This window comes from Scyliorhinus torazame, chromosome 29 (assembly GCF_047496885.1).
Source record: "Scyliorhinus torazame isolate Kashiwa2021f chromosome 29, sScyTor2.1, whole genome shotgun sequence".
In the NCBI taxonomy this organism is placed as follows: domain Eukaryota; kingdom Metazoa; phylum Chordata; class Chondrichthyes; order Carcharhiniformes; family Scyliorhinidae; genus Scyliorhinus; species Scyliorhinus torazame.
The window spans coordinates 19,812,789-19,840,170 of record NC_092735.1 but is presented as its reverse complement, the minus strand read 5'-3'; the positions used below and the strand labels follow the sequence as shown (position 1 = coordinate 19,840,170).

The 27,382-nt window shown below is 49.5% G+C and overlaps 1 protein-coding gene across 1 annotated transcript in view; it reads left to right on the top strand.

Annotated features, from left to right (window-relative positions):
• The window catches only part of LOC140404130 (cytochrome P450 2J2-like), a 42,246-nt gene that overhangs the window by 14,021 nt on the left and 843 nt on the right, over positions 1-27,382 (top strand). The window contains exons 3-7 of the mRNA XM_072492548.1: positions 1,527-1,679; positions 3,729-3,889; positions 8,505-8,678; positions 15,621-15,762; positions 18,907-19,094. Coding sequence (XP_072348649.1) covers positions 1,527-1,679; positions 3,729-3,889; positions 8,505-8,678; positions 15,621-15,762; positions 18,907-19,094 — 818 coding nt within the window. The remainder of the gene's footprint in view (positions 1-1,526; positions 1,680-3,728; positions 3,890-8,504; positions 8,679-15,620; positions 15,763-18,906; positions 19,095-27,382) is intronic.

Here is a 27,382-nt window from a genome sequence, read left to right as displayed (position 1 = left end):
GCAAACTCCATGCAGGCAGTCACCCAAGGCTGGAATTGAACCTGGTCCCTGGTGCCGTGAGGCAGCAGTGCTGACCACTGTGTCACCGTGCCACCCCAGGCTGTGAGTTGATTTGACCGAACCTTTCAAGCTATTATGGGAGCACATAAGGTGGATTAGGAGAAATAATTCCTGCTGTTAAGAGAGTCAAAGAAAAGAGACTGGTGGGATTTTGTGGTTGTCATAATATACATTGATGTATATAATGGAGTGCAGACAGGCAATGATTGACACACAGGATGACCAGTAAGCACACAGAACAGAGCAACCAATCACCAGACAGGACACGACCACTATAAAGCCAGAGGGCGCCGGTTTTCCCGCTCTCTCGGGACCCAGCCTCTGGGACAGTCAGAGTTAGTGAGCTGGCCACTGCAAACACCATGTGGTAGCTAGTAAGTCTGGTTAGGCTAGTATCAGGTCTCCAGTCAAGTCAGCATAGTGTCAACCCACAGTTGAACATGTATAATAGTTTAGATGTTAAATAAAATCATGTTGCATCTTATCAAGTGTTGGAGGTCTGTCTCTTGCTACACTGCATCAAGTGCAGTCCACATCAACCCAACCTACCCAACACATCATGGTACCAGGCGTGGCATAATATACATCTATGTATATAATGGAGTGCAGACAGGCAGTGATTGACTCACAGGATGACTAGGAAGCACACAGAACAGAGCAGCCAATCACCAGACAGGACGCGACCACTATAAAACCAGAGGGCACCGGTTTTCCCGCTCTCTCGGGACCCAGCCTCTGGGACAGCCAGAGTTAGTGAGCTGGCCAGTTCAAACACCATGTGGTAGCTAGTAAGTCTGGTTAGGCTAGTATATGGACTTAGATCACATGATCACATTTAGAGGCGGCATGGTGGCACAGTAGTTAACACTCACTGCGCCAGGGACCCGGGACCCATTGCAGCCTCAGGTGACTGGCCAGGTGGCGTTCACACGTTCTCCCCGTGTCTGCGTGGGTTTCCTCCAGGTGCCTCCCACAGTCCAAAGATGTGTAGGTTAGGTGGATTGGCCATGCCAAATTGGCCCATTAGTGTCCAAAAGGTTAGGTGGGGTTTCAGGGAGAGTGTGGGGGTGTGGGCCTAGTTAGAGTGCCCTTTCAGAGGATTGGTGCAGGCTCGATGTGCCGAATGACCTCCTCCTACACTGCAGTAATTCTGTGATCCTATAACGATGGCTTAGAGTGAAACAGACTCAAAGGAACCTTCTGCTGTTCATTGTACAGGAACCAGCTTTGCTTGTGTCCAAAAGGTTGGGTGGGGTTATTGGGTTACAGGGGTAGTGTGGAGGTGTGGGCTTAAGTAGGGTGCTCTCTACAAGGGCCGGTGCAGACTCGATGGGCCGAGTGGCCTCCTTCTGCACTGTAAATTCCATGGTGCTATTGGGCCAAAAAAACTGCTTTGAATTTTCTCAGCGTCCTCAAAATCAGAACTCGTTATTATTCTTTATGCATTGCTCCTCCTTTTCGGAAAGGCATTATCATGGCCCCCTATGGAAGGTCCTGGAAACAGCAACGGCGATTTACACTGACTGCTCTCAGGAACTTTGGCTTAGGCAAAATTGCCTTTGAGGAGAAAATTCTGCAAGAAGCCCAGTATTTGACTGAAGTCTTTCAAGCATCAATTGGTAAGTGCTGCGTTTAATTTTTTTTTTAATTCAGATTTGCAATACGGTTTCCAAACCTGAAGTTTTGGCCTGGCGTCTCGCAGGTTTAAAGGTTAATGACGAAGACACGCTGGCACAAGCCCCTTGGGGAAGAAATAAAATTAATCGTTGCAGCCCAAGAAAATTTTGTTTCCTGTCCTTTCCTTCAAAACCCTCTTCATTTATTGATCACTAATGTGCCTCACCAGTGCCCAGGATTTGTCCAATTGGGTAACAAAGGTTGGATCATCGTCAGGGTGACGGAAGCCCTGATGATAGGCCCAAATGCCAGGAACAACATCACCTCAGCTAATCGTGAGACCCCCCCACTTTGTTCGGCTATGAATCGGTCGCCAACATTTCTTCCATCTCATTAAAAGACAGGAGATTGGGGCGGGGTCGAGGAGATAGAGAGACGTTGGCGCCACCACTAATTCAGAGGTCCACGCTAATGCTCTGCGGGCACTGGTTCAAATCCCACCATGGCAGCTGTAGGAATTAAAGAATCACAGAATCACAAAGTCTTTCTCGTGCAGAACTAAGGCCATTCTGTCCATCAAATCTGCACTTAAGACGATGTTCTAAATAATGGTGACAATGAAACCATTTTCAATGTCATAAAGACCCATGCCACCTCGCTGTGTGGCTCGTAGGGGCAGCGGGAAGAATCGGAAAATGCGATCTCGCCGGCGAGATTCTTGCCGTCTGCATCTGTTTTGCTTCCACGTCGCTGTTTGCGCTGGCGGCGAATACCGCCGCAAACCCACGGCAATTGTGTTTGTTTTCCAAGTGTGGGCCATCCCAAACATAAGCAGGTTCTCCTGAGTCCGAAACTGCTCTTAAGTGATCATGTAAGCGAGGCGACGAATGGCGCTCTCCTCCTTTATCTCTTCGGAATAACAGGGGCCAGATATTCAAAGTGGGGTTCGAACCGGGATGAATTCTGGGTCCTGACCTCAAGCCTCAACTATGCTGCTCAGGTGACATTATTTGATTTGATTTGATTTGATTTAGCCTGGGTGAGAGGGGTCTCTGATAATGCTGTCTGCCTTCCTGAGGCAGCGGGAGGTGTAGACAGAATCAATGAGAGGGTGGCAGACTTGTGTGATGCGTTGGGCTGACGTCACCACTTTTTATTATTTACTATTTTTAAATGCGAATGCCATAATCGGGAAAGAGGCAAACCCAATGAGAGACACCAAGAGCCTCCAGGAGGTGCCTGCCTGCAGCTAGCAGTAAAGACAGGTGGCAGCCATTGATTTGTTATGTTGTAGGTGTAACATAAACGGCTTCCTTGTGGTGCACTTGACAAAGGAAGGTTCAGACGTGGAGATAACTTCAACACGTTTATTAAACTATTTACACTTCTATTACTTGGGTTCGACACTACTGCTAATCCTACTATAGCTACCCAGACTGACTAACCAGTTGCTGCAATCCACGTGGTGGGAGTGATATTGAATCAACCCTGTGTCTCTCCTCACTGACTGTCTCCACTGGAAAGAGGCAGATCATGTGTGTGGTGTCCTTTATATATGGGTTGGTGTAATGCCCCCCCTGTTGTCGTGTCACCTCCGTGTGTATCGTGAATGTCCATTGGTCCTATCCTATCTACCTGATCTATTGGTTGAGCGTGTGTGTGTGATGTTTCTGCTGCTCCCTCTAGTGTCTAGCTAGCCTACATGCATTTACATTGATACACATCACCACAGCCATGATGGAGTCTGTTGTTGCTTTGCCAAATAGAGCAGACAGCTCCCGAGGGCTGGGAACGTTAGCGCGGAGGACAGTGGCCATGCAACCAAAATAAAGGAACTGAGCTCAACTCAGCGCAAGATGCTCCATGAACTGAGATTTCAAGAGTTAAAAAGAGGGTTCCAGATGTCCCCTCAAAGAACGCATCAGACTGTTTACTTTCACCGATTTGCGGCAGTGGCATTAGGCCCCGACCTCGCTGTCATTCCAAGTCCGACCCATAGACTGCGGGTTTTGCTGCTTCACTTTCACAGAACCCCTTTTCCTTTCGTCCAGGTCAACCTTTCAATCCCAACTCTAAAATCACCAGCGCCGTGTCCAATGTGATTTGCTCGATTGTTCTCGGGAAGCGTTTCCATTATGAAGACGAGGTATTCACGCAACTGGTCAAACTCATCGATGAGAACATGAGGCTTCAGACAACGATATGGGCGCTGGTAAAATAAAAATACAAACTTCCTTTCCTTAAGGGACGGAGAACGTCCTATTAAAATCGAGAGAAGCTAATGTCAAGAATTTGGTTCGTAGATGAAATGAAAATGAAAATTGCTTATTGTCACAAGTAGGCTTCAAATGAAGTTACTGCGAAAAACCCCTAGTCGCCACATTCCGGTGCCTGGTATGGGAATTGAACCGTGCTGCTGGCCTGCATTGGCTTTCAAAGCCAGTGATTTAGCCCTGGGCTAAACAGCCCCAACAGATTCTGGAACATGGAGAAAAGATTCGGCCATTCGGACCCTCAGCCTCTCGAGCCTGTTTGACCAATTAAATAGAGTTATAAAATTAGAGAAAGGTTGCAACACACAAAGAGACCATTCACTCCATCACATCCATACAACCTTAGCTCGTCCCACTTACCGCTTTTTCCCTCTAGACTTCAAACTTTTTCTGGTCAGACAGTTACCCAATTTCCTAATGGGAGCCATGATTGAATCTGCCTCAACCGCACTCTCAGGCCACGTAGATACATTCCCGATCCTAACAACCCGCAGCGTTTAAAGGTTCTGCTACATGTCATCCTTTTGTCCAGCGCCTTAAATTAGTGCCTTCTGCTTCCCGACCCTTCCGCCAATGGGAACAGTCTCTCCCTATCGACTCTTCCTGTCTCCTCATTATTTTGAACGCATCCATCAAATTTCCTCTCGATCTTTTCTGCGGTACGGGAAACAGTCCCAGCTTCGCCAGTTTATCCAGGGAGCTGCAGTCTCTCGTCCCTGGAGCCATTCTCACAAGTCGTTTCCACATGCTCTTCAAAGGCTTCACATCCTTCCTAAATTTTAATGGTACGTTAATTATACTGGTCGGATACACAGGGGAAGGATGCTGTTTAATTAAGTACTTTGAGCACACATAAATGGGAAACACCCCCATGACCGATGGGTACCGCAGGGGCTAGGGTGCATCATCACCCCTGGGAATGACATCTTGATTGAATTTATTAAGTTTCTTCTTCTGTATTGTTTGAGTTACAGTGCCACCTGGGGATGCCACCCTTTCTCATTTGTTTAATTCACTGATTGCTGGTTTTCCTTTCATCCTCCCAAAATGGCTGACGGCAGGCGGTAAGAATGGGAGAGTTAGGGCATCGTTTATCCAGAGTGGCAGAGCTTCCTGGTCAGCCAGACCACAGGAGGCAGCGGCAAACCCACTACACTTACTTGGCTAGGCATCGTCATGGGCCAGTCATAATGGCAGTTCATGGTCGCCAGCGCCCTCTAGGGGCGGGCATATGGAGGAGCAGTCACTGTTGCGAAGCTGGAAACGCAGCAGTAAATGTGCACGCAACGCACAGCATTTGAATAAGGAGCAGGTGATCCGTTTTCACCCCTGCTTGGATTGAATTTCGCAAGCCCTGAACCTTTCCTCAGGAGCCGGGGGCCCATAGCCTGAGCTGCCTGGCGGAAATGCCCTCCTTGCCGTTCTGCACAGCGGAAAGGGGATCCCCGTGTGGGCTGCTGCTGTACACCCTTCATTTCCTTACTCTCGCCCATCGCCCGGACATCCCTCGTTGCCTGTCAGCAGAGGAGGTCCCCAGTAGAGATCCCCCTAGGGAGCAGTCCCTCTCCCTTTAAATCGGGGGCCTACGGTGGAGGGTGTTACTCTAGCAGTCCCATGCCGCTGTAGGTAGCATCAGTTCACGGACTCCCAAATAACCTGCCCTTTTGCAGCCTTGGGGAGGCCATGACACTTGCATATCCAGGTTGTGGCAAACCGCACCCCCTTTCTCAGTTTCCTTTTGTTTCAGTTTTGTTTGGCACTTCCACACCATGCTCTTGACCTGCGAGCACCCGGTGTGGAGGAGGGCGGGAAGGAGGTGGACGCCCTGATCAACCTGCACCTGGGTCTGGTCAAAGTCACCATAAACAGGTCCAGGCAGCAGGTGACCGAGGGGGTCATCCACCCCCATTGTCTGCCCCTCTATCACGGCTACATTTGTGGTCAGGTGTCCCTAGAGAGGGAGCACGCAGTGTCTACTGACACCATTAAGGCCTTCCATGCCCAGTGGGTACCGTGGGGACTGGGGTGCCTTATAGACCCTCTTAATCACGTTCCGGTTTAACATTTTAAGTGTCATTACGATCCCGAACTAGACCCCAATATTTGCGGACAGAAACCCCAATATTTTTATTCATTTGTAAGACTGACTGTGGGGAGAGGACACCTTCTCAATAATCTGGGACTGAACTCAATGTAAATTATAGCATCTCGGGGGCAATCTGGGGCTGGAGATGACAGCCAATATTTTACAGAGGGCTTGTCAAGGGGACTTGGACCAGCGCTGATCAATGTTGAAGAAGATCGATGCGGAGAAATTAGAAACAGGCTGGATTCTCCCGTCACCCCACCGCGGGCAACGGTGCATTGCCAGTGGGGAAAAGAGAATCCAAATGGCCTTTGTATCGCAACGACCAGATGAGGAAAGATGAAAGCACGGTCACGGCCCAAACTTAGCTGAGAGAGAACAAAGCAGCTTTCTGCCCCTGCTGCCAATGCCTTCTGTTGGAAAACAAGCTGTGTCTTTGCAACGAAAAGGGAATTTGAAAAGGCGGTGAACAGTTTTAGTCACGTGATGAGGGTCCATTATTTTAAAATATTTATCCATGGGATGTGGGCATCGCTAGCTGGTCCAGCATTTATTGCCTATCCCTAATGTCTATTGAACTTAATGTCCTGCTGGGCCATTTCAGAGTCAGCTGCACTGTGTGGCCTTTAGGCCAGACCAGGTTAGAATGGTAGATTTCCTACCCTAAAGTGTATTCGTGGTCTAGGTGTATTTCTACAACAGTGGGCAATGGTTTCACGGGCACCACCTCACGGACTTTTAATTCCATATTTTTCCCAAATTCAAATTTCACCATTTGCCAAGTTGGAATTTGAACCCACGTCCCCAGAGCATTACTTTGGATTTCTGGATTACCAGCCCTATGACAATACCACTATGCCATCAGCTCCCCTGATACACAATGGGATGCTATTAACACTCTGCTCATGGCAATGTTGTGGACCCCACCAGACGGTTAAACTCACAAACCCATTGAAAGGCAATGGTGGGCAATAGTTGCTTTTAGCTCCTCATTGTACATAACCAGATTTCATAGTTCTGTTTGGTGACTGGACCAGGCACGGAGTCAAGAAATTTGAGCTTATCGTTCTTGTGTTTCTGGCATAATTCGTCACAATAGCAGGTGTGAAATTCCACAGGAGGGTTGACTAGGCCTGATCATTTAAATCCATTTTAGAAACTTCCAGAAGCTTGACTAACTTGCAGTTGCAGGTGACCTCTGGCAGCCATCTTACATGTGTCTTTCAACAGTTGCAAATGTAAAATTTGGACATCAATGCGTCTCTGTAACAGCATTGGCAGTAAAAATGGACAAAATGTGAAATCTAATGGGTGGGACATGACTGGCCAAGGAAGAAGTTGAAAGAGATCCAGTTCTACTGTCTGACCCCTTGCCTGTTACATGGGAAAAAAATGTGAGAGAACAATAAGGACACTACATTGGACCATCACAATTTCAAGTCTCTTCAAGTCGTGTTGAAGTTACCTAACATATTGCTTTTAACTCTTTAGAATAGGCTAAAGGAGAACGAAGCTGACCCTAGTACCTGCAAGAAGAGCTTTAAGGGACCACTTATAGTGGCCACTACCTGACGGGTGGCAGAGGCAGGAACCCTCACAACGGTGAAGAAGCATTTCGCTGAACACCTGAAAAGCCATAGCGCACAAGGCTACGGACTAAGTGCTGGAAAATGCAATTAGAATAGATAGGTGCTTGATGGCCAGCACAGACTCGATGGACCGAACGGCCTCTTTCTGTGCTGTAAATCTCTGTGACTTCTTAATATGCATTTCAGCCTCAAAAAGAGGGAATGGCATTGGTTTCTGTAAGGTAGTTAAAGCCTGGAGAAGTAAATCCAAGATCATACAAATAGGTACACCACCCTTCAAACGTACCTCAGTCCGAGGGTGGGACGTGGCAGAGTGGTTAGCACTGCAGCTTACGGCATTGAGGACCCGGGTTCGAATCCTGGTCCTGGGTCCAAATGGAGTTTGCACATTCTCCCCGTGTCTGCGTGGGTTTCACCCCCACAACCCAAAGATGTGTAGGTTAGGTGGATAGGCCACGCTAAATTGCCCCTTAATTGGAAACATTTTTAAAAAATAATCTAAACTTATGAAAATAAAACATACTTCAGTCCAATACCAAAAGTACATGGAGTTAGGTCAGAAATCAGCCATTGAATGGCAAAACAGCCTCGAGGGGCTAAATGTGTATTCCTGTTCCTATTGGCTGTGGACAGAAGTGGCACCGTATAAATTCAGAGTCTTCCTTTCACTGAAGCTGTGGCCAGAATTCTCCGGCTGTTTGGATTCCTTGTTCCCGCAGACAGCATAGCCCCGCCCGCCGGGAATCACGCGACTGGAGGACCGGAGAATCCAGCGCCACGTATATCTCAAGATGACTTTTCAAAGCTTGAAAGCCTCATGAATGTCTTCTATTGGAGAACCAAAATTACAGGCGGTAATTCCCCTCTGCTTTCTGCTAGGTGTATTTCGTTACCCCCCTCATTGGCTACTTTCCAGGGCCACACCAGCGGATATTTAAAAACCAGGCCCGGATCAATGCCTTTCTTCAGGATTTCATCAACCAGCACAAAGACACACTGAATGGGGAAGAGATCCGGGATTTCATTGACGCCTACTTACTGGTAATGGAAAAGGTAAGCGCCATTGTACCTTCTCCTACTAGCAGATCGGCTATAGATTCCCTACAGTGCAGAAGGAGACCATTCAGCCCATCAAGTCAGCACAGACCCTCTGAAAGAGCACCCCACCCAGGCCCAGTCACCCACCCTATCCCCGTAACCCTGTAACCCGACCAAGCCTTTGGACACTAAGGGCAATTTAGCGTGGCCAATCCACCTGACCTGCACATCTTTGGACTGTGAGAGGAAACCGGAGAACCCGGAGGAAACCCACGCAGACACGGGGCGAACGTGCAAACCCGACACAGTTACCCAAGGCTGGAATTGAACCCGGGTCCCTGGCGCTGTGAGGCAGCAGTGCTAACCAGTGTTGTGAACACAGCCCAACGTATCCCACAAGCTCGCCACCCTCACATTGATTCTGTCTACACCTCCCGCTGCCTCAGGAAGGCAGACAGCATTATCAGAGACCCCTCCCACCCAGGCTTTGCCCTCTTCCAGACCCTTCCATCAGGCAGAAGATACAGAAGTCTGAAGACTCACACATCCAGACATGGGAACAGATTCTTCCCCACAGTTACGAGACCCCTCAACGACTCTCCCTCGGACTGACCTGTTCCCTGTCAGAACACTATTCACGACGCCCTATGATGCTCTTGTTTGGCCCTTGTTCCGCACTGTAACTAATCACTGTTTGTTGATGCACCACTGTCAATGTTCCCTGTCGATTATTCTTTTGTCTACTATGTACGTACTGTGTACGTTCCCTTGGCCGCAGATAAATACTTTTCACTGCACTTCGGTACATGTGACAATAAATATCAATCAATAAATATCAATCAATTAACCACTTGCTCTTCGATTAAATATTCCCTCTCTTGTTCCTACTCCCGGTGTAATCCCAGACTGCGTTTCTCAAACTTCTCCTTCAACCGTGTTATCATTTCTTCCTGTTAAGATTATCAAGGTCACTTTAATGAGATGACGCATTAAGTTTATAGTTCTAAAATAATGGCTCTCCATTTCGTGCAGTTTTTGAGGTAGCTTTATTCATTAAGTGAGCTCAGATGTGGAGAAAAATATTTACTTGGTGGGTGGGTCGACAGGTCCATTGTTAAACATTGTTATTTGATCCGACCAATGGCCAAAATACTTAGCTTCCTTTTAGTGAGGCAACCATCGGCAAGGTGTGAGTAGGTGAGAAGCAATGCATAAAGTGTAGATCTTTATCTGAGATGTAACGGGATACTGGTGGACGATGAGGGAAGTACTTTGACCTCAAACCCTGCTTTCCTCCTTTGACCTCTGCAGTTGGGGGTGGGGGGGGGGTTAGTGGCGGGGTGGTTGCAGCAAGGAAGGATGGGGGCGGGTACCATTTCCACAGATTGCCAACCGCCTGCCTGGATTCTTGCTGATTTGTTTTTATTCTTCGTTCTTGGGATATGGGCGTCGCCGGCTGGGCCAGCACTTGTTGCCCATCCCTAATTGCCCCTTGAACTGAGAGGCTCGCTCGGCCATTTCAGTGGGGAGCAGTTAAGAGTCAACCGCATCGCTGTGAGGGTCTGGAGTCGCATGTAGGCCAGACCGGGTAAGGACGGCAGATTTCCTTCCCTGAAGGACATTAGTGAACCACATGGGTTATCATGACAATCGGCAATGGTTTCATGGTCATTGTTAGACTTTTAATTCCAGATTTTTATTGAATTTATTGAAGTTTCACCATCTGCAGTGGCGGGGTTTGAACCTGGGTCCCCAGAGCATTACTCTGGGTCTCTGGATTACTAGTCCAGTAACAATACCACTACGCCACTACCTCCCCATCAGGATGATGACTGTGCAAAGGAGGCCATTCGGCCCATCAAGTCTGCACCAGACCTTGGAAAGAACACCCTACTTATGCCCAGAAATGACAGTAAGATTCCCTGAGGCACGCCTGTGGAGAGTGCTAGCTTTGGCGTGGCCTCCATTCTCATCCTTAACGTAGTTTTGAGGGCTTTGGTGGGGGAATCGCCTCTGACCCTCAGGGCACTTCTCCTCCTTCATGATCTTACTGATAAAAACATGCTGCTGTGCAGAGGGACCTGGGTGTCCTAGTGCATGAATCGCAAAAAGTTGGTTTACAGATGATTAAGAGGGCGAATGGAGTTTTGTCCTTCATTGCTAGAGGGATTGAGTTTAAGACTAGGGAGGTTATGCTGCAACTGCATAAGGTGTTCGCAAGGCCACACCTGGAGTATTGTGTTCCGTTTTGGTCTCCTTACCTGAGAAAGGACGTACTGGCGTTGGAGGGTGTACAGAGGAGATTCACTAGGTTAATCCCAGAGTTGAGGGGGTTGGATTACGAGGAGAGGTTGAGTCGATTGGGACTGTACTCGTTGAAATTTAGAAGGATGCAGGGGGATCTTATAGAAACATATCATATTATGAAAGGAATAGATAGGATAGATGCGGAGAGGTTGTTTCTACTGGCGGGTGAAAGCAGAACTAGGGGGCATAGCCTCAAAATAAAGGGAAGTAGATTTAGGACTGAGTTTAGGAGGAACTTCTTCACCCAAATTGTGAATCTATGGAATTCCCTGCCCAGTGAAGCAGTTGAGGCTCCTTCATTAAAGGTTTTCAAGGTAAAGATAGATAGTTTTTCGAAGAATAAAGGATGGAAGGCTTATGGTGTTCGGGTGGGAAAGTGGAGCTGAGTCCACAAAAGATCAGCCATGATCTCATTGAATGGCGGAGCAGGCTCGAGGGGCCAAATGGCCTACTCCTGGTTCTTATGTTCTTATCTCCTGCCAACTTATCCGGCGATTGTTGATATTTACATTGGTGTTCTAGTCTTTGCCGCTGCAAGGAGAAAGGATATGGCGGTGCCCACACTCTGGATTCTTGTAAAACACGATGTGAGGTTTATTAAGGGTATTGCTCAATGCAGTCAAGATGTAGATCTGCTCAAAGCCCACGCAAACACTCTGGTGACAACACTACACATCACGTGATTCAGAACCAGCAGGACTGTATTCCCAGATACACATCAGCCCTCCCTCTTTAATTCATTAGTGCAATGACAACACTTAACTTTTATACAACAGATCACCCTGATATGTTATTTTTATGCAAATATACAATTCACCAAGACAGTCTCTGTGGTGGACATCTATTCCTTTTGTCACAACACCCTGGACCACTTGTGTTGTTCTTGCATCTTCTTGGTATAGGAGAGGTTTTCTGAGTTCAACACACTTTGGCAATATGGCTCTTCTCACCAGTTCTTGTATGTATTTGATTTACTCCAGCATTCCCCCAGTGAGTATCCAACCCTGTGCACAACAGTGACAGTTGCACCATTGTAGCCTTGTTCCTTGAGCTATCCATTTTATGGATCTTCGCTCGAACCCCTACCTGCGAAGCCTCTCTAGTAGCAAGCTCCATAGATGTGGGAACTTCCACCGCAGCTTTTAGAGTTAAACCACTTACAGTAAGCAGCTTCCTGTGAATTGCTTCACTGCGGAATCCACAGACCAGCCTCTCTCAAAGAGTGTCATCAAGTGTTGACACCAAAGTCGCAATATTTAGCCAATCTTCTTAAAGATGCTACAAACTGCAAATTACTTTCTCCTTCTTCCTGACTACGGCAGTGGAATCAAAACCTTTGGGCAATCAATAATGGTTTAGGAGAGAAATGTCCCTGTAAGATTTTCATTCATTCGCTGAAGGACTTGTTTCCTGGCTTTGCTGAATCAACAAGATTCTGTAGCAGCATAAACGTCTGATGGCCAACTGAGCTGAGAAATGTTATGACCTTTAGGACCTCCGCTGTCTGATGATCTATTAATAACAATTGGAATATTTTCTCTTATAAATTCCATGTTTCATGATCCTCATCAACCATGTCCATGGTGCCCATTTTTCCCACCATTTTTGAATTCCAGCTCCTCGGATCTACATTTCCTCCCTTCTGAGTTTTACTGGGAAGTATGGCACTAACAATCCCTTGAACAATCAACGCGGAAATGTTCCCCTTTTAGGCCTGAGCATATTTCAACTTTTGATCCAAATAGTGGTCCGTGCAGAGTCGGCAGACTTCGAAACCCCGTTCCCCGCAGCCCGCGTAGCTTCGCCACGTGCGCAGTCCCTGCAGCCCAGATCCCACTCACTTCAACGCAAGCAAGTCTCTGCCAACTGTCGGGCCTTCTCACTCACAGTTGCTGTCGAAAACCTTTGTTAAACCCTTCACATCTGCGGCAGCGCTTCGCCCGATGTCTGGGCGCGGGCGCAGGTCCGGCCTCGGGAATCTTCCGTTATTCCCGGTGTCGTCCCAAAGTGAGTCGACGACCATCTTCTTTCCTGCCATTTTTCTGCCCCCATCCTCATCGGCAGTCTCCTGTTATATCCCATTGTTGTCCCAAAGAGAAAAGGTTATGGAGATGCCCACATTGGATTCTTGCAAAATACGCTAAGAGGTTTACTAAGGGTGTTGATCAAACAATCAAGATGGTGATCTGCCCCAAGCCCACGCAAACACTCTGCTGCCATGACTACACATCATGTGACGCAGAACCAGCAAGATTGTATTTCCAGATACATAACAGTTGATCTGTAGCTTTCAGCATCGTGAACACAATTAGAAGCCCACCATGAGCGTCTGATGAGCTTCACTTCTGTTTATTGCCCTTAGATAGACTTCCCACCGCTCCTCCCCATTACTTATAGACAACGGAGGTCAACAGAGGTCAATTTGGCTGCTGCTCAAGTTGGATGCAGTAATCAAGAAATTTAAAGGGACTCTTGTGGCGTGGCCCATGAGTATAGGATCAGGTCAAGGATCCAAGTCTAGTGTGAGACCCAGATCTGGGAAAGAGATACGAACAAAACAGATTAGGAGCAGGAGTAGGCCACTCGGCCCCTCGAGCCTGCTCCGCCATGCAATAAGGTCGTGTCTGATATGATTGGAACCTCAGTCCCACATTCCTGCCAGCCCTTGATAACCTGTCACCCTCCTTGTTAATCCAGAATTTATCTAGCTCGGTACTTAAAAATATTCCAAGACTCTGCTTCCATTTCCTTTTGCGGAAGAGAGTTCGAGTGACTCACGGCTCTCCGATAGAGAAAAATTCTCCTCATCTCCATCCCAATGGGGACAGCAGCGGGGTTGCTGTTGCACGAGTGTTCACATTACAGGGCATGAGTTACACCTGTTTGCAAAATTAGACCCGGAATGCCAATAATTTTGGACGTCAACCAAACAATTTGCCCATCGCTCAGGCAGTGGAGTCAAACACTGTGTTGTTGAGTGGTAGGAAGGTCTGAACCATAGGCAGGCGTTGGATAGTTGGCAAAGGAACCAGAGGCAACAGGAAGAGGAAAGGTTTCCCCGGAAAGTGGTTGTAATCGCGGATGCACTGCCTGAAATGTGTGGACAAATCCTGGAAAGATTGGATAGGCTGGGGCTGTTTCCCTTGGAGCAGCGAAGGTTGGGAGGGGACCTGGGTGAGGTGTATGAGATTTTCAGGGGCTTGGATGAGGTGGGTAGGCTGGCACTTTTTCCATTAGTAGCGGGGTCAATAACCAGGGGACATAGATTTAAGGTAAGGGGCAGAAGGCTAAGAGGGGAGTTCAGGAGAAACTTTCACCAACATCATGTGAGAGTACCTTTAAGAAATGGTGTTTATTACTGCAGTAATGTCAGAGAGTGGGTGGAGCTGGGCTGTCTGTCAGCTTTTTACTTTCGTTTTTGACTGTTTGCTGCAGGGAGTGTTTTTAGTTTCGTTTTCAGAGCTGGATAGCTGCAGTCACAGTCAGAAGGTGTATTAGAGTCTCTCTCTAATCTAAAGACTGTAAATCGATCCTGGTGATTTAAAACTAATAACAGTAGTGACTTTAACCTGATGTGGTTTAGGGGCTGGTTTAGCACACTGGGCTAAATCACTGGCTTTTAAAGCAGATCAAGTAGGCCAGCAGCACGGTTCAATTCCCGTACCAGCCTCCCCGAACAGGCGCCGGAATGTGGCGACCAGGGGCTTTTCACAGTAACTTCATTGAAGCCTACTTGTGACAATAAGCGATTTTCATTTCATTTTCATTTCATTTAATTTCATGTGCTTCTGGTAAAAGGTGTTTTAAGTCTTATGGATGTTAAAAGGAAAGCTTAAAGGATTACTTAGTGTTGTATTCTTTGGGGGTTATATTTGAATTGATGGTTGTTAAGATGGTCACTGTATGTTTTAAAAAGGTTAACTTGAGTTCATAGAATAAACATTGTTTTGCTTTAAAAAATACTTTTCCATTTCTGCTGTACCACACCTGTAAAGTGGGCCGTGTGCTCCCCGTACCACAATCTATTAAAAGTTGTGGGTCAGGTGAACTCCATGATACACTTTGGGGTTCTCTAAACCCTGAGCCATAGCACCAAGAAGGTTGTGGGAGTCTGGAACTCGCTGCCTGAAAGGGTGATTGAGTCAGAAATCCTCGTAACATTTAAGACGTATTGGGTGGCGCAGTGGTTAGCACCGCTGCCTCACAGGTCTGACGACCCAGGTTGGATCCCGGCCTCGGGTCACTGTCCGTGTGGACTTTGCACATTCTCCCCCCACAACCCAAAGATGTGCAGGGTAGGTGCATTGGCCACGCTAAATTGCCCCTTAATTGGAAATAAAAATAATTGGGTACTCTAATTTGATGGGAAAAAAACATTTAAGAAGTATTTAGATATTCGCCTGCGTTGCCGGTACCTCCAGGATTATGGGCCAAGGGATGGAAAATGGAATTAGCGTAGCCAGATGTTTGTTGGCCAGCTTGGACGCAATGGGCCAATTGGCCACTTTCTGTGCTGTAAACGTCAATGAATCTATATTCTTAAGTCCTGACCAACTGCATCACTGGTTGCCGCTGGCGTACAATCCGTTCAGTTGGATATGCGAGGTCTGCCGACGTAAAAGTTTTGAAAGAGTAAACTTTATTTTCCAGGAGCAGAACTCCCCTAACTGTTGCTTGACCGAAGGAAACCTGATGCAGATCGTTAACGATCTGTTCACCGCCGGTACTGAAACTACAACAACTACTTTGCAATGGGCCATTCTGTACATGATGGCCTATCCCGATATACAAGGTAAAATCAGACCTCTGGCCTCCTGTAATGGGCTGAATTTCCCATGATGATAAGCGCAATAAGTGAAAGCGTTTCTGAATTCTCAGCGGTTTCATGCTGTTCTGGTTAATACTTTACGGGCGGGATTCTCCGACCCCCCCTCCCCGCCCGCACCCACCGGCAATGGGATTCTCCGTCCCGGCGGCCAGCCGATGGCGTTTCCCATTGTGTGGGCACCCCGACACCGTCGGGAAATCCGCGGGCGTGAGTGCGCTGCTGGCGAAACGGATGATCCCACCGAAGGAGAATCCAGACCTACATCTTTCTAAGAGCCCAAACAAGTACAGTGAGCTGAGTGGCTCCTTTCTCTGCTTATATGAAAATGGTTCTTGGAAAATCGCTCTTTCGATGGAAGTATTGAAATAAGATTAAGACCGAAACCTGCTCTGGTTTATTCTTTCATGGGTTGTGTTGCCCATCCCTAGTTACCTTGAATGATTGCAAGGCCATTAAACAGTCAGCCATATTCTGGAGTCCCATGTAGGCCAGACCAGACAAGGTCGGCAGATTTCCTTCCCTAAAGGGCACATTAGTGAAGCAGATGGGTTTTTGTGACAATCGATGATAGTTACAGAGTCTCCATTGCTCAGGCAAGCTTTCATTTCCAGATTTTATTAACTGAATTTAAATTCCACCAGCTTCCGTGGTGGGATTTGAACCCATTTCCCCGTAGAGCATGAGCCTGGGCCTCTGGATTACTAATCCAGTGACAATACCCACTGTACCACCATCTCTGGCTGTGAGAATCACAAAGTGAAATATGCATTTGGACAGATTCAACCGCGTTTTTAGGGTTGGGGATCTGCAGGAAGGTCCACCATAAGATCTACGCAGGTCACCGCCAAATTGGCGATCTGAGTGAGAATCATCCAGATTGGCCATTTTGGAAAATCCCGCCCACAGACTCTTCCAATCCTGCACACCCCCCACCACTCCCGCCAACACCCAATATGAACACATTCTTTTACTTGAGCAATGACACCCACTTGGGGGCAGCTGTACTTAATTACCAACTTATAATGTACCCTATTGCTGCACAACATCAACTTCGACACTGCGTCACACTTGACAATCTATCCCATGGCATTTTAACACTCTATTTACCTCGACACAGAGGTCTCGCAGGGACCTCCGTTGTTTCCAGGTTGTAACTAGCAGCACAGTAGCACAGTGGCTAGCACTGTTGCTTCACAGCACCAGGGACCCGGGTTCGATTCCCGGCTTGGGTCACTGCCTGTGCGGAGTCTGCACGTTCTCCCCGTGTCTGCGTGGGTTTCCTCCGGGCGCTCCGGTTTCCCCCCACATGTCCCGAAAGCTTGTTAGGTGAATTGGACATTCTGAATTCTCCCTCTGTGTACCCGAACAGGCGCCAGAATGTGGCGACTAGGGGATTTTCACAGTAACTTTATTGCAGTGTTAATGTAAGCCTACTTGTGAACCTAATAAAGATTATTATTATTATTATAACTACTTAAAAAGCACCCTGTTCTATCCTTTTTAGGGCCCAAATAGGTGACCTCATGTTTGCCAATATTCGCCACAGTTTTGACCAAATTTATCAAGATCTCTTCATAATTTGGTGTTGTCACTAGTCAATCAGTTATCGCTAACTTCTGCGAGCGAACGATTCACAGGAATCTTAGAGCAGGTTTACAGGGCCGGCACGGTGGCAGAGTGGTTGGCACTGCTGCCTCACGGCGCTGAGGTCCCAGGTTCGATCCCAGCCCCGGGTCACTGTCCGTGTGGAGTTTGCACATTCTCCCCGTGTCTGTGTGGATATCACCCCTACACCCCAAAGATGTGCAGGGTAGGTAGATTGATCACGCCAGATTGCACCTTAATTGGAAAAAAATGAATTGGGCACGCTCAATTTATTTAAGAAGGAAAAAGGTTTACAATGTGTTTATTTAAGCATATGCAGGGAGTGATGACTCAACAAAGCTCGCTAAAAAAACTCTATTGTTTACTGTCATGTGAGAGTACCTTTAAGAAATGGGTGTTTATTAAATAGCTGTAGTGGATGTACCTTTAAGAAATGGGTATTTATCGAATAGTTGCAGGGATGTCAGTGAGGGTGGAGCTGGGCTGGCTTTCACTTTCGCTTTGAACAAAAGCTGGTGTGTGTCTGTGGGTTTTTAGTTTTGTTTTGAGAGCTGGATAGCTGCAGGAAAAGCAAGCAGCCGTATAAGGATCTCTCTGCAAACTAAAGACTGTCTCCAGATCATTTGGGTGATTTTAAGGTGATAACTGCTCTCAGTAGAGAATTTAAACCTGATCGCTGTGTTTAAAAAGGGTCTTTTGTCTTATGGATGTTGCAAGGAAAGATTAAGGATTACTTATAGAATATTGTATCTGTGGGGATAATTGGTGTTGATAGTTGTTAAGATGTTTACTGTGGGTTTATAAAGTGTTAACTGGTTTCATAAATAAACATTGTTTTAATTTAAAAGTACTTTAACTCTCTGTTGCACCATACCTGTAAAGTTGGCCCGTGTGCTCCCCATAACCACAATCTATTAAAAGTTGAGGGTCAGCTGAACTCCATGATACACTTTGGGGTTCTCTAAACCCTGGCCCATAACTTTTACAAAATGTGGGACATATTTACATATTTTTTTAACACATTTAATACATTTTCGATCTGACGTAATACATATATCTCACTGAAACAGGTACATCTTGTCCTAGCCATGCACCCTTTCCAGAATCTTCTAGCTTATCTTGGTATGACTACGCACCCCCCCCCCCGCCCCCCCTTCTCGATCGGTACAAATACTAAGGTTCTTGCTATCTGACTCCAAAGCTTTGTCATCGCTAACGAGGTCAGTTAGGACTTTGTAATTTATCACATCGCCTCGGTCTTTAATAACTACATTGGCGAACTCAGACCTCGCACAGATCCTTCTGTCCCCCAAAACCTTCTCTGCTTCCACCATCCCAACTTTCCTGAGGAGATGGACTTAACAGAACCATTAATGGAGACCGGGGGAATTCCCATTTTTTATTGAATGACTTGGCAGAGCGCACCATTCCCACTTTGAGAAGCAGCACGTGGGCCAGGCCTCAACTGTTACCCCAATCAGATGCTTCTCCTTTGCTTTGCAGAGAGTTGTCAGAAGGAGATCGACCAGGTGATTGGCTGGTCACGTACCCCATCCATGGAGGATGCACCCAACATGCCGTATGTCAACGCTGTTGTTCACGAGGTTCAAAGATTCGGGAATGTCGCCCCTATTTCAGTTGGCCACGCAACGACACGGGACACAAGCTTCAGAGGATACACAATCAAAAAGGTGACTCTTTTTTTTTCTCCCGGCAGAGTGTGTTTCTATTTCCTGACTTGTCTCCGTCCCTCTCATCGCTTCAGTCCATCCCTGTCATTGCTCGGCTCTTCCTCGTCGGGGAGGCAGTGGTGGGGAGAGAGGGAGAGAGAGGGAGAGAGAGAGAGAGTGCAAGAGCGGGGGAGAGAGCGAGAGAAAGAAGAAAAATTGCTTCGTAAATGCAAGTATCGCCTTTGTCTGCCTGTGACAGTGGCATGAGAGTTCTGTTGAAGTGTTGTTTGATGTCAACAGTTAACATAGGACATAGAACATTACAGCGCAGTACAGGCCCTTCGGCCCTCGATGTTGCGCCGACCTGTGAAACCACTCTAAAGCCCATCTACACTATTCCCTTATCATCCATATGTCTATCCAATGACCATTTGAATGCCCTTAGTGTTGGAAAGTCCACTACTGTTGCAGGCAGGGCATTCCACGCCCTTACTACTCTCTGAGTAAAGAACCTACCTCTGACATCTGTCCTACATCTATCTCCCTTCAATTTAAAGCTATGTCCCCTCATGCTAGCCATCACCATCCGAGGAAAAAGACTCACTGTCCACCCTATCCAATCCTCTGATCATCCTGTATGCCTGAATTAAGTCACCTCTTACACCTTCTCTCTAACAAAAACAGCCTTAAGTCCCTCAGCCTTTCCTCATAAGATCTTCCCTCCATACCAGGCAACATTCTGGTAAATCTCCTCTGCACCCTTTCCAATGCTTCCACATCCTTCCTATAATGTGGCGACCAGAATTGCACGCAATACTCCAAATGCGGCCGCACCAGAGTTTATGGGGGGAAACCAGAGCTAAGCGGATGCTTGGCAGGGGAGGGGGTGGGGGGGGGGGGGGGGGGGGTGGTTGGGGGGGGGGGGGGTGCGGGGGGTTTGCGGGGGGGTGGGGGTGCTGCTTTGCTGACTGAAGGGGAGCCAGGTGAGGGGTATGGATGGAGAGTCAGGCGAGGGGGATGCCGGGGGGAGAGCTGGAGGAGGGAGGCGGGGGCACGCGGTTGGCCAAAAAAGGGAGATGGCTAATCGGCGGGATGGGGGGGGGGTTGGTTACCCCCTGACCAGGCTGATCACGTGGAACGTGAGGGGCCTGAATGGGCCGGTCAAGCGGTCCCGCGTGTTCTCACATTTGAAGGGATTGAAGGCGGACGTGGCCGTGTTGCAAGAGACGCACTTAAAGCTCGCGGACCAGACGAGGCTGAGGAAAGGATGGGTAGGACAGGTGTTTCACTCGGGGTTAGACTCAAATACCAGAGCAGTGGCTATTTTGGTCAGTAAACGAGTGGCGTTTGAGGCGGGGAGCATCGTGGCGGACAAGGGGGGCAGGTATATAATGGTGAATGGCAAGCTGCAGGGGGCCCAGGTGGTGTTAGTGAATATATATGCCCCAAACTGGGACGATGCGGATTTTATGAGGCGCGTGTTGGGTAGGATCCCGGACTTGGAGGTAAGTCACCTGATTATGGGAGGGGACTTTAATACGGTCTTGGGTCCGAGCTTGGACCCTTCCAAGTCCAGAACGGGAAAGAGGCCGGCGGCGGCCAGGGCCTTGTGAGAGTTCATGGGCCAGAGGGGGGGAGTGGACCCCTGGAGGTTTACGCGGCCAAGGCCGAATGAGTTTTCCTTTTTCTCCCATGTCCATAGAGTCTATTCGCGAAGAGACTTCTTCGTGTTGAGTAGGGTGTTAATCCCGAGGGTGGAGGGGGTAGAATACTCGGCCATTGCGGTCTCGGACCATGCCCCGCACTGGGTGGACCTGCGACTGAGGCAGAACGGGGTCAGCGCGCTCTCTGGCGACTGGATGTGGGGCTGCTGGCGGACGAAGAGGTGTGCGGGCGGATAAGGAGGAGTATTGAGAATTATGTGAGAGCGAATGACACAGGAGAGGTGACGGTGGCAGTGGTTTGGGAGGCTCTGAAGGCGGTCATTAGGGGAGAGTTAATCTCCATTAGGTCCCACAGAGAGAAGGAGAGGGCGGAGAGGGAGAGACTGGTGGGAGAGATACTCAGGGTAGGTAGGAGGTACGCGGAGGCCCCAGAGGGGGGGGTTGTTGAATGAGCCCCGGAAATTACAGGTGGTGTTTGACTTGCTGTCCACGGGGAAGGCAGAGGTGCAGCTGAGGAAAGCGAAGGGGGCAGTTTATGAGTATGGGGAGAAGGCGAGTAGGATGCTGGCGCACCAGCTGCGCAGGAGGAAGGCGGCCAGAGAGATTGGGGAGTGCGGGACAGGGAAGTCAACATGGTGCTGAGCCCAGAGAGGGTCAATGAAGTCTTCAGGGAGTTCTACGGGAGGTTATACAAGTCGGAACCCCCCGGGGAGGGGGAAGGGATGAGGCGGTTCATGGACCGGTTGAGGTTCCCAAGGGTGGAGGCAGAGCGGGTGCAGGGACTGGGGGCCCCGATTGGGTTGGAGGAGGTAGTCAGGGGGCTGGCAGGCAGGCAGACGGGCAAGGCCCCTGGCCCGGGCGGCTTCCCCGTAGAAGTTTATAAGAAGTTCTCGGAGCTGCTGAGCCCGCTCCTGATGAGAACCTTCAATGAGGAAAGGAGAAAGGGATCCTCCCTCCGACAATGTCGCAGGCATTGATCTCGCTTATCCTGAAGGAGAAGGATCCGCTTCAGTGTGGGTCCTACAGGCCGATATTGCTCCTGAACGTGGATGCCAAGCTGTTGGCAAAAATTCTGCCCACCAGAATAGAGGACTGTGTCCCGGGAGTGATTGGGGAGGACCAGACGGGTTTTGTTAAGGGCAGGCAGCTGAACGCGAATGTGAGGAGGCTCCTGAATATTATCATGATGCCCTTGGAGGGCGGGGGGGGGAATGTGGTGGCTGCGATGGACGCGGAGAAGGCCTTTGACAGGGTGGAGTGGGAGTATCTGTGGGAGGCGCTAGGCAGGTTTGGATTTGGGGAGGGATTTGTAGGGTGGGTCAAGCTGCTGTTTCAGGCCCCTGTAGCGAGTGTGTCCACAAACCGGCTACGGTCGGAGTATTTCAGGCTGCATCGGGGGACGAGACAGGAGTGTCCCCTGTCCCCGTTGCTGTTTGCCCTGGCAATCGAGCCGTTGGCCATTGCGCTCAGGACTTTGGGGGATTGGAGGGGACTGGTGCACGGAGGGGAAGAGCACCGGGTCTCCCTCTATGCAGATGACCTGCTGTTGTATATTTCGGACCCGTTAGAGGGGATGGGGGAGATCATGCTGATCCTGGGGGACTTCGGGAGGTTCCCGGGCGATAAGCTGAATGTGGGGAAGAGTGAGCTGTTCGTGGTCCAGGGTAGGGGACAGGAGGAGAGACTGAGGGAGCTCCCGCTCAGGATAGTGGAGAGGAGCTTTCGGTACTTGGGGATACAAGTGGCCAGGAACTGGGATGCCCTGCACAGGCTCAACTTAACCCGTCTCGTGGAGCAGATGGAGGGAGAGTTTAAAAGGTGGGATATGCTCCTGCTTTCCCTGGCGGGACGGGTGCAGACTGGGAAGATAACGGTTCTCCCCAGGTTCCTCTTCGTATTTCAGTGCCTCCCCATTTTCGTCCCCAATTCCTTTTTCAAGAGGGTGAATAGGATTGTTACGGGATTCGGTCGGGATCAGGGCCGGTTCGCGCCGTCGTGAACCTCGATGGCGTGGGCACTTAGTCGCGGGAGCGGAGAATCGCGCCCCCTATCTCTTATATACCTTTCCAAGACTTTTCCCATAACAGAAGTAAGGCTCACTGGTCTATAGTTACCGGGGTTGTCTCTACTCCCTTTCTTGAACAAGGGGACAACATTTGCTATCCTCCAGTCTTCTGGCACTATTCCTGTAGACAAAGATGACTTAAAGATCAAAGCCAAAGGCTCAGCAATCTCCTCCCTAGCTTCCCAGAGAATCCTAGGATAAATCCCATCCGGCCCAGGGGGCTTATCTGTTTTCACACTTTCCAGAATTGCTAACACCTCCTCCTTATGAACCTCAAGCCCTTCTAGTCTAGTAGCCTGTATCTCAGTATTCTCCTCGACAACATTGTCTTTTTCCTGTGTGAATACTGACGTAAAATATTCACTTAGCACCTCTCCTATCTCCTCGGACTCCACGCACAACTTCCCACTACTGTCCTTGACTGCCCCTACTCTTACCCTAGTCATTCTAAAGAAACTACATACAATCTGTTAGTGTTCGAGTTGCAGTTTAAAAATGTAAATATTGTTTTCTTTTCATTTGTTTTAGTAAGTTTTGTTTATAAAATAACCAAGCCCTATTTCTTATATTATCACTCCTGGAATGTATATTATCATTCCTGGAATGAATCGATCTTCCCACACCGTCAGAAAACTTTAAAAGGTGATCACTCTGGTTCAGTCTCTTCGTCACTATTGAGAGCTGAATAGGCATCCACAATATTCTTAATGATGGCAGAGGCAATAGCAGAGTGTTATTGTCGCTGAATTGATAATCCAGGGGCTCAGGCAATTGCTCTCAAGACAGGAGTTCAAATCTGGTGGAATTTGAATTCAACTAATAAAATCTGGAATATCAAACTAGACTCAGTAATGTTTTTTTTTAACAAACAATTTTATTGAGGTATTTTTCGGCATTGTAAACAGTTACAGATAACAGGAATGTGCAAACATCAATATAAAACCAATACTTCAATCAAACCATACTGCACATGCCCGCTCCTCTCCCCTAGACACTGCTCACCTATTTATCCCTCCTACAATACTCTAATCTCTGCCCTCCCCCCCCCCCCCCTTTACCTCCCCCCCCCCCCCCCCCCCACCGCCGCCCCCTGCTGACGTTCACTCTCCCGCGAAGAAGTCGATGAATGGTTGCCACCTTCGGGCGAACCCCAGTACAGATCCCCTCAAGGCGAACTTAATATTTTCCATACCCAGAAAACTTGACATGTCCAAAAGCCATAGTTCGGTCTTCGGGGGTTTCGAGTCCCTCCATGCCAGCAGTATTCACCGCCGGGCTATTAGGGAAGCAAAGGCCAGAACATCTGCCTCTTTCTCCCCCTGGACTCCTGGGTCTTCCGAAACCCCAAGAATTGCCACCCCTGGACTCATCACCCACCCTTGTTTTCAGCACCCAGGACATGACCCCCGCAAATCCCTCCCAGTACCCCCTACGCTTCGGACATGCCCAAAACATGTGAACATGGTTCGCTGGTCCTCCTGCGCATCTAGCGCACTTGTCCTCTACCCCAAAGAATTTGCTCATCCGAGCCACTGTCATGTGGGCCCGGTGTACGACGTTAAATTGAATCAGGCCGAGCCTGGCACATGTTGCGGTTGAGTTTACCCTGCTCAGAGCTTCTGCCCACAGCCCGTCCTCCATCTCCCCGCCAAACTCCTCCTCCCATTTGAGTTTCAGTTCCTCCGTCTGGGACTCTTCCCCCTTCATGAGCACCTTGTAGATATCCGAGACTCTACCCTCTCCTCCTTCTCCTCTAGAGACTATTCTGTCCTGGATCCCTATTGGCGGGAGGCGTGGGAAGGATGGGACCTGTCTGCGTACACAGTCCCGCATCTGTAAGTACCTAAAGTCATTTCCCCTTACCAGCCCAAATTTTCCTCCAAGCCCCTCAAACTCGCAAAGCTCCCCTCCAGGAACATATCGCCCACCCCTCCCCACCTCCACCCACCGCCATGTTCGAAACCCTCCACCCATGTTCCCGGGGGCGAATCGATGGTTATCACATATTGGAGCCCAGACGGATGCCCCCCCCCCCCCCCCCCCGCCCCCCAACATGCCTCCTCCACTGGCCCCATATCCGCAGGGCCACCCCCACTACCGGGCTGGTGGAGTACCTGGCCGGCGACAGCGGTAGGGGAGCCGTGACCAGGGCTGTCAAACTGGTGCCCCTGCACGAAGCCGCCTCCACTCGCTCCCAGGTCGACCCCATACCCACCATCCACTTCCTTATCATGGCTATGTTAGCCGCCCAGTAGTAGTTGATCAGACTCGGCAATGCCAGTCCCCCCCTCGCTGCGGCTCCTTTCAAGCACCGCCTTCTTCACCCGCGGGGATTTTCCCGCCCAGACAAAGCTCATGATGATTTTGCCAGTCCTTTTGAAGAAGGACTTGTGGGATAAAGGTCGGGAGGCACTGGAAGATGAACAGAAATCTAGGGAGGATTGTCATCTTTACAGTCTGCACCCTCCCTGCCAGTGACAGCGGGAGTGCATCCCATCTCCGAAACTCCCTCTTCATTTGTTTCCACACCACCCTAGTCAAATTTAAACTTATGTATCCTGCCCCACTCTCGTGCCACCTGTATCCCCAAGTACCGGAAACTTTCCTCCACCAGCCTAAATGGCAGCTCCTTCAGTCTATTCTCCTGCCCCTTGCCTGCACCACAAACATCTCACTCTTGGCCATATTTAATTTGTACCCTGAAAACCGGCCAAATTTCCCCAATGTTTCCAGTATATTTTCCATCCCGGCCAGTGGGTCCGACACGTACAGGAGCAGGTCGTCCGCATAGAGAGAGACCCTATGTTCCACCCCCCACTAGTCATTCCCTTCCACCCCTTCGCAGCTCTCAACGCCATCGCCAACGGTTCTATGGCCAGTGCGAACAGCAACGGGGAGAGTGGGCATCCCCTGTCTGGTCCCGCGGTGTAGTCTGAAATAATCTGACATTATCCTGTTCGTCCTAACGCTAGCTTTTTGGGGCCTGTACAATAGTCTGACCCAATTAACCAGTCCCTCCCCGAACCCAAACCGTCCAAGCACCTCCCACAAATAGCCCCACTCCACCCAGTCGAAGGCCTTCTCAGCGTCTATTGCCACCACTACCTCCACCTCCTTGCCCGTCGGGGGCATCATGATCACATTAAGCAATCTTCTCAAGTTAGCTGTCAGCTGCCTGCCTTTCACAAACCCTGTCTGATCGTCCCCAATCACCTCCGGTACGCAGTCCTCAATTCTAATCGTCAGGACCTTGCCAGGAGCTTGGCATCCACATTGATCAGGGAGATTGGCCTGTATGACCCGCAGGATTCCGAGTCCTTGTCCCGCTTTAGTATCAGCGGAGATGGTGGCCTGCGACATCGGCGGCGGCAGGGTCCCTCTGTCTCTTGCCTCATTAAAAACCCTTGTCAGGACCGGTCCCACTATCTCCGAGAACTTCTTGTAAAACTCTACCTGGGTATCCATCCGGTCCCGGGGCTTTCCCCGACTGCATGGCCTTTAGGCTCCCCAATACCTCCTCCGCTCTAATCGGGGCCCCCAGCCCGTCCACTAGTCCCCTGCCTACTTTTGGAAGGTTAGTCCATCCAGGAACCTTTTCATCTCCTCCAGCTCTTCCGGGGGTTCTGAAGTGGACAGCTCACTATCGAAGTCCCGAAATACCTTATTCAGTCCTGCCGGGGCCTCCACTCTGCTCCCCTCCCCATCAACCACCCTACTTATTTCCCTGGCCGCCTCCTCTTCCTGAGTTGCTGCGCTAGCAATCTACTGGCCTTCTCCCCATGCTCATGCACCACTGCCCTCGCCTTCCTAAGTTGTTCCACAGCCCTACTCGTGGATAGCACCCCCAGTTCCGCCTGCAATCTCCGTCTCTCCCTGAGTAGGTCCTTGCCCGGGGACCCCGCATGCTCCTCGTCTATCCGGTGAATTTCCCTAACCAATCTGTCCATTTCTGCTCTGTCCGCCCTGACCCCTGTGAGCCCCGAATTGAGATCAGCTCCCCCCTCACTACTGCCTTCAGCGCCTCCCACAGGGTCGCTGCTGCAACCTCCCCCATATCGTTCACCTGCAAGTAATTTTGCATACACTTCCGCAGTCTCTCACATATCCCCTCCTCCGACAACAGTCCTACGTCTAACCTCCATTGCGGGCGTTGGTAATTTGCCCCCCCCCCCCCCCCCCTCCCCCCCCGACCTGCAGGTCCCACCCAGTGCGGGGCATGGTCCGAGATAGTGATTGCCGAGTATTCCGTATTCTTTACCTCCCCTACACAGTCCCTGCTCACGATAAAAAAATAAATCCTAGAATATACTTTATGAACATACAGAGTAGCCCTTTCCCGTCGGCTGTCGGGCTCTCCATGGGCCCACAGCCCCCATTTGCTCCATGAACCCTTTCAGCTACCTTGCCGTTGTTGGAAGTCTGCCCGTTCTGGGACAGGACCGCGTCCAGGCCCGGGTCAAGGACCGTATTAAAGCCCCCCCCCCCCGCCCCCCCATCATCAACTTACGCGAGTCTAGGTCCGGGATCTTCCCCAGCACTCTTTTGATGGAAGTCAACGTCGACCCAGTTCGGCCGCAGAT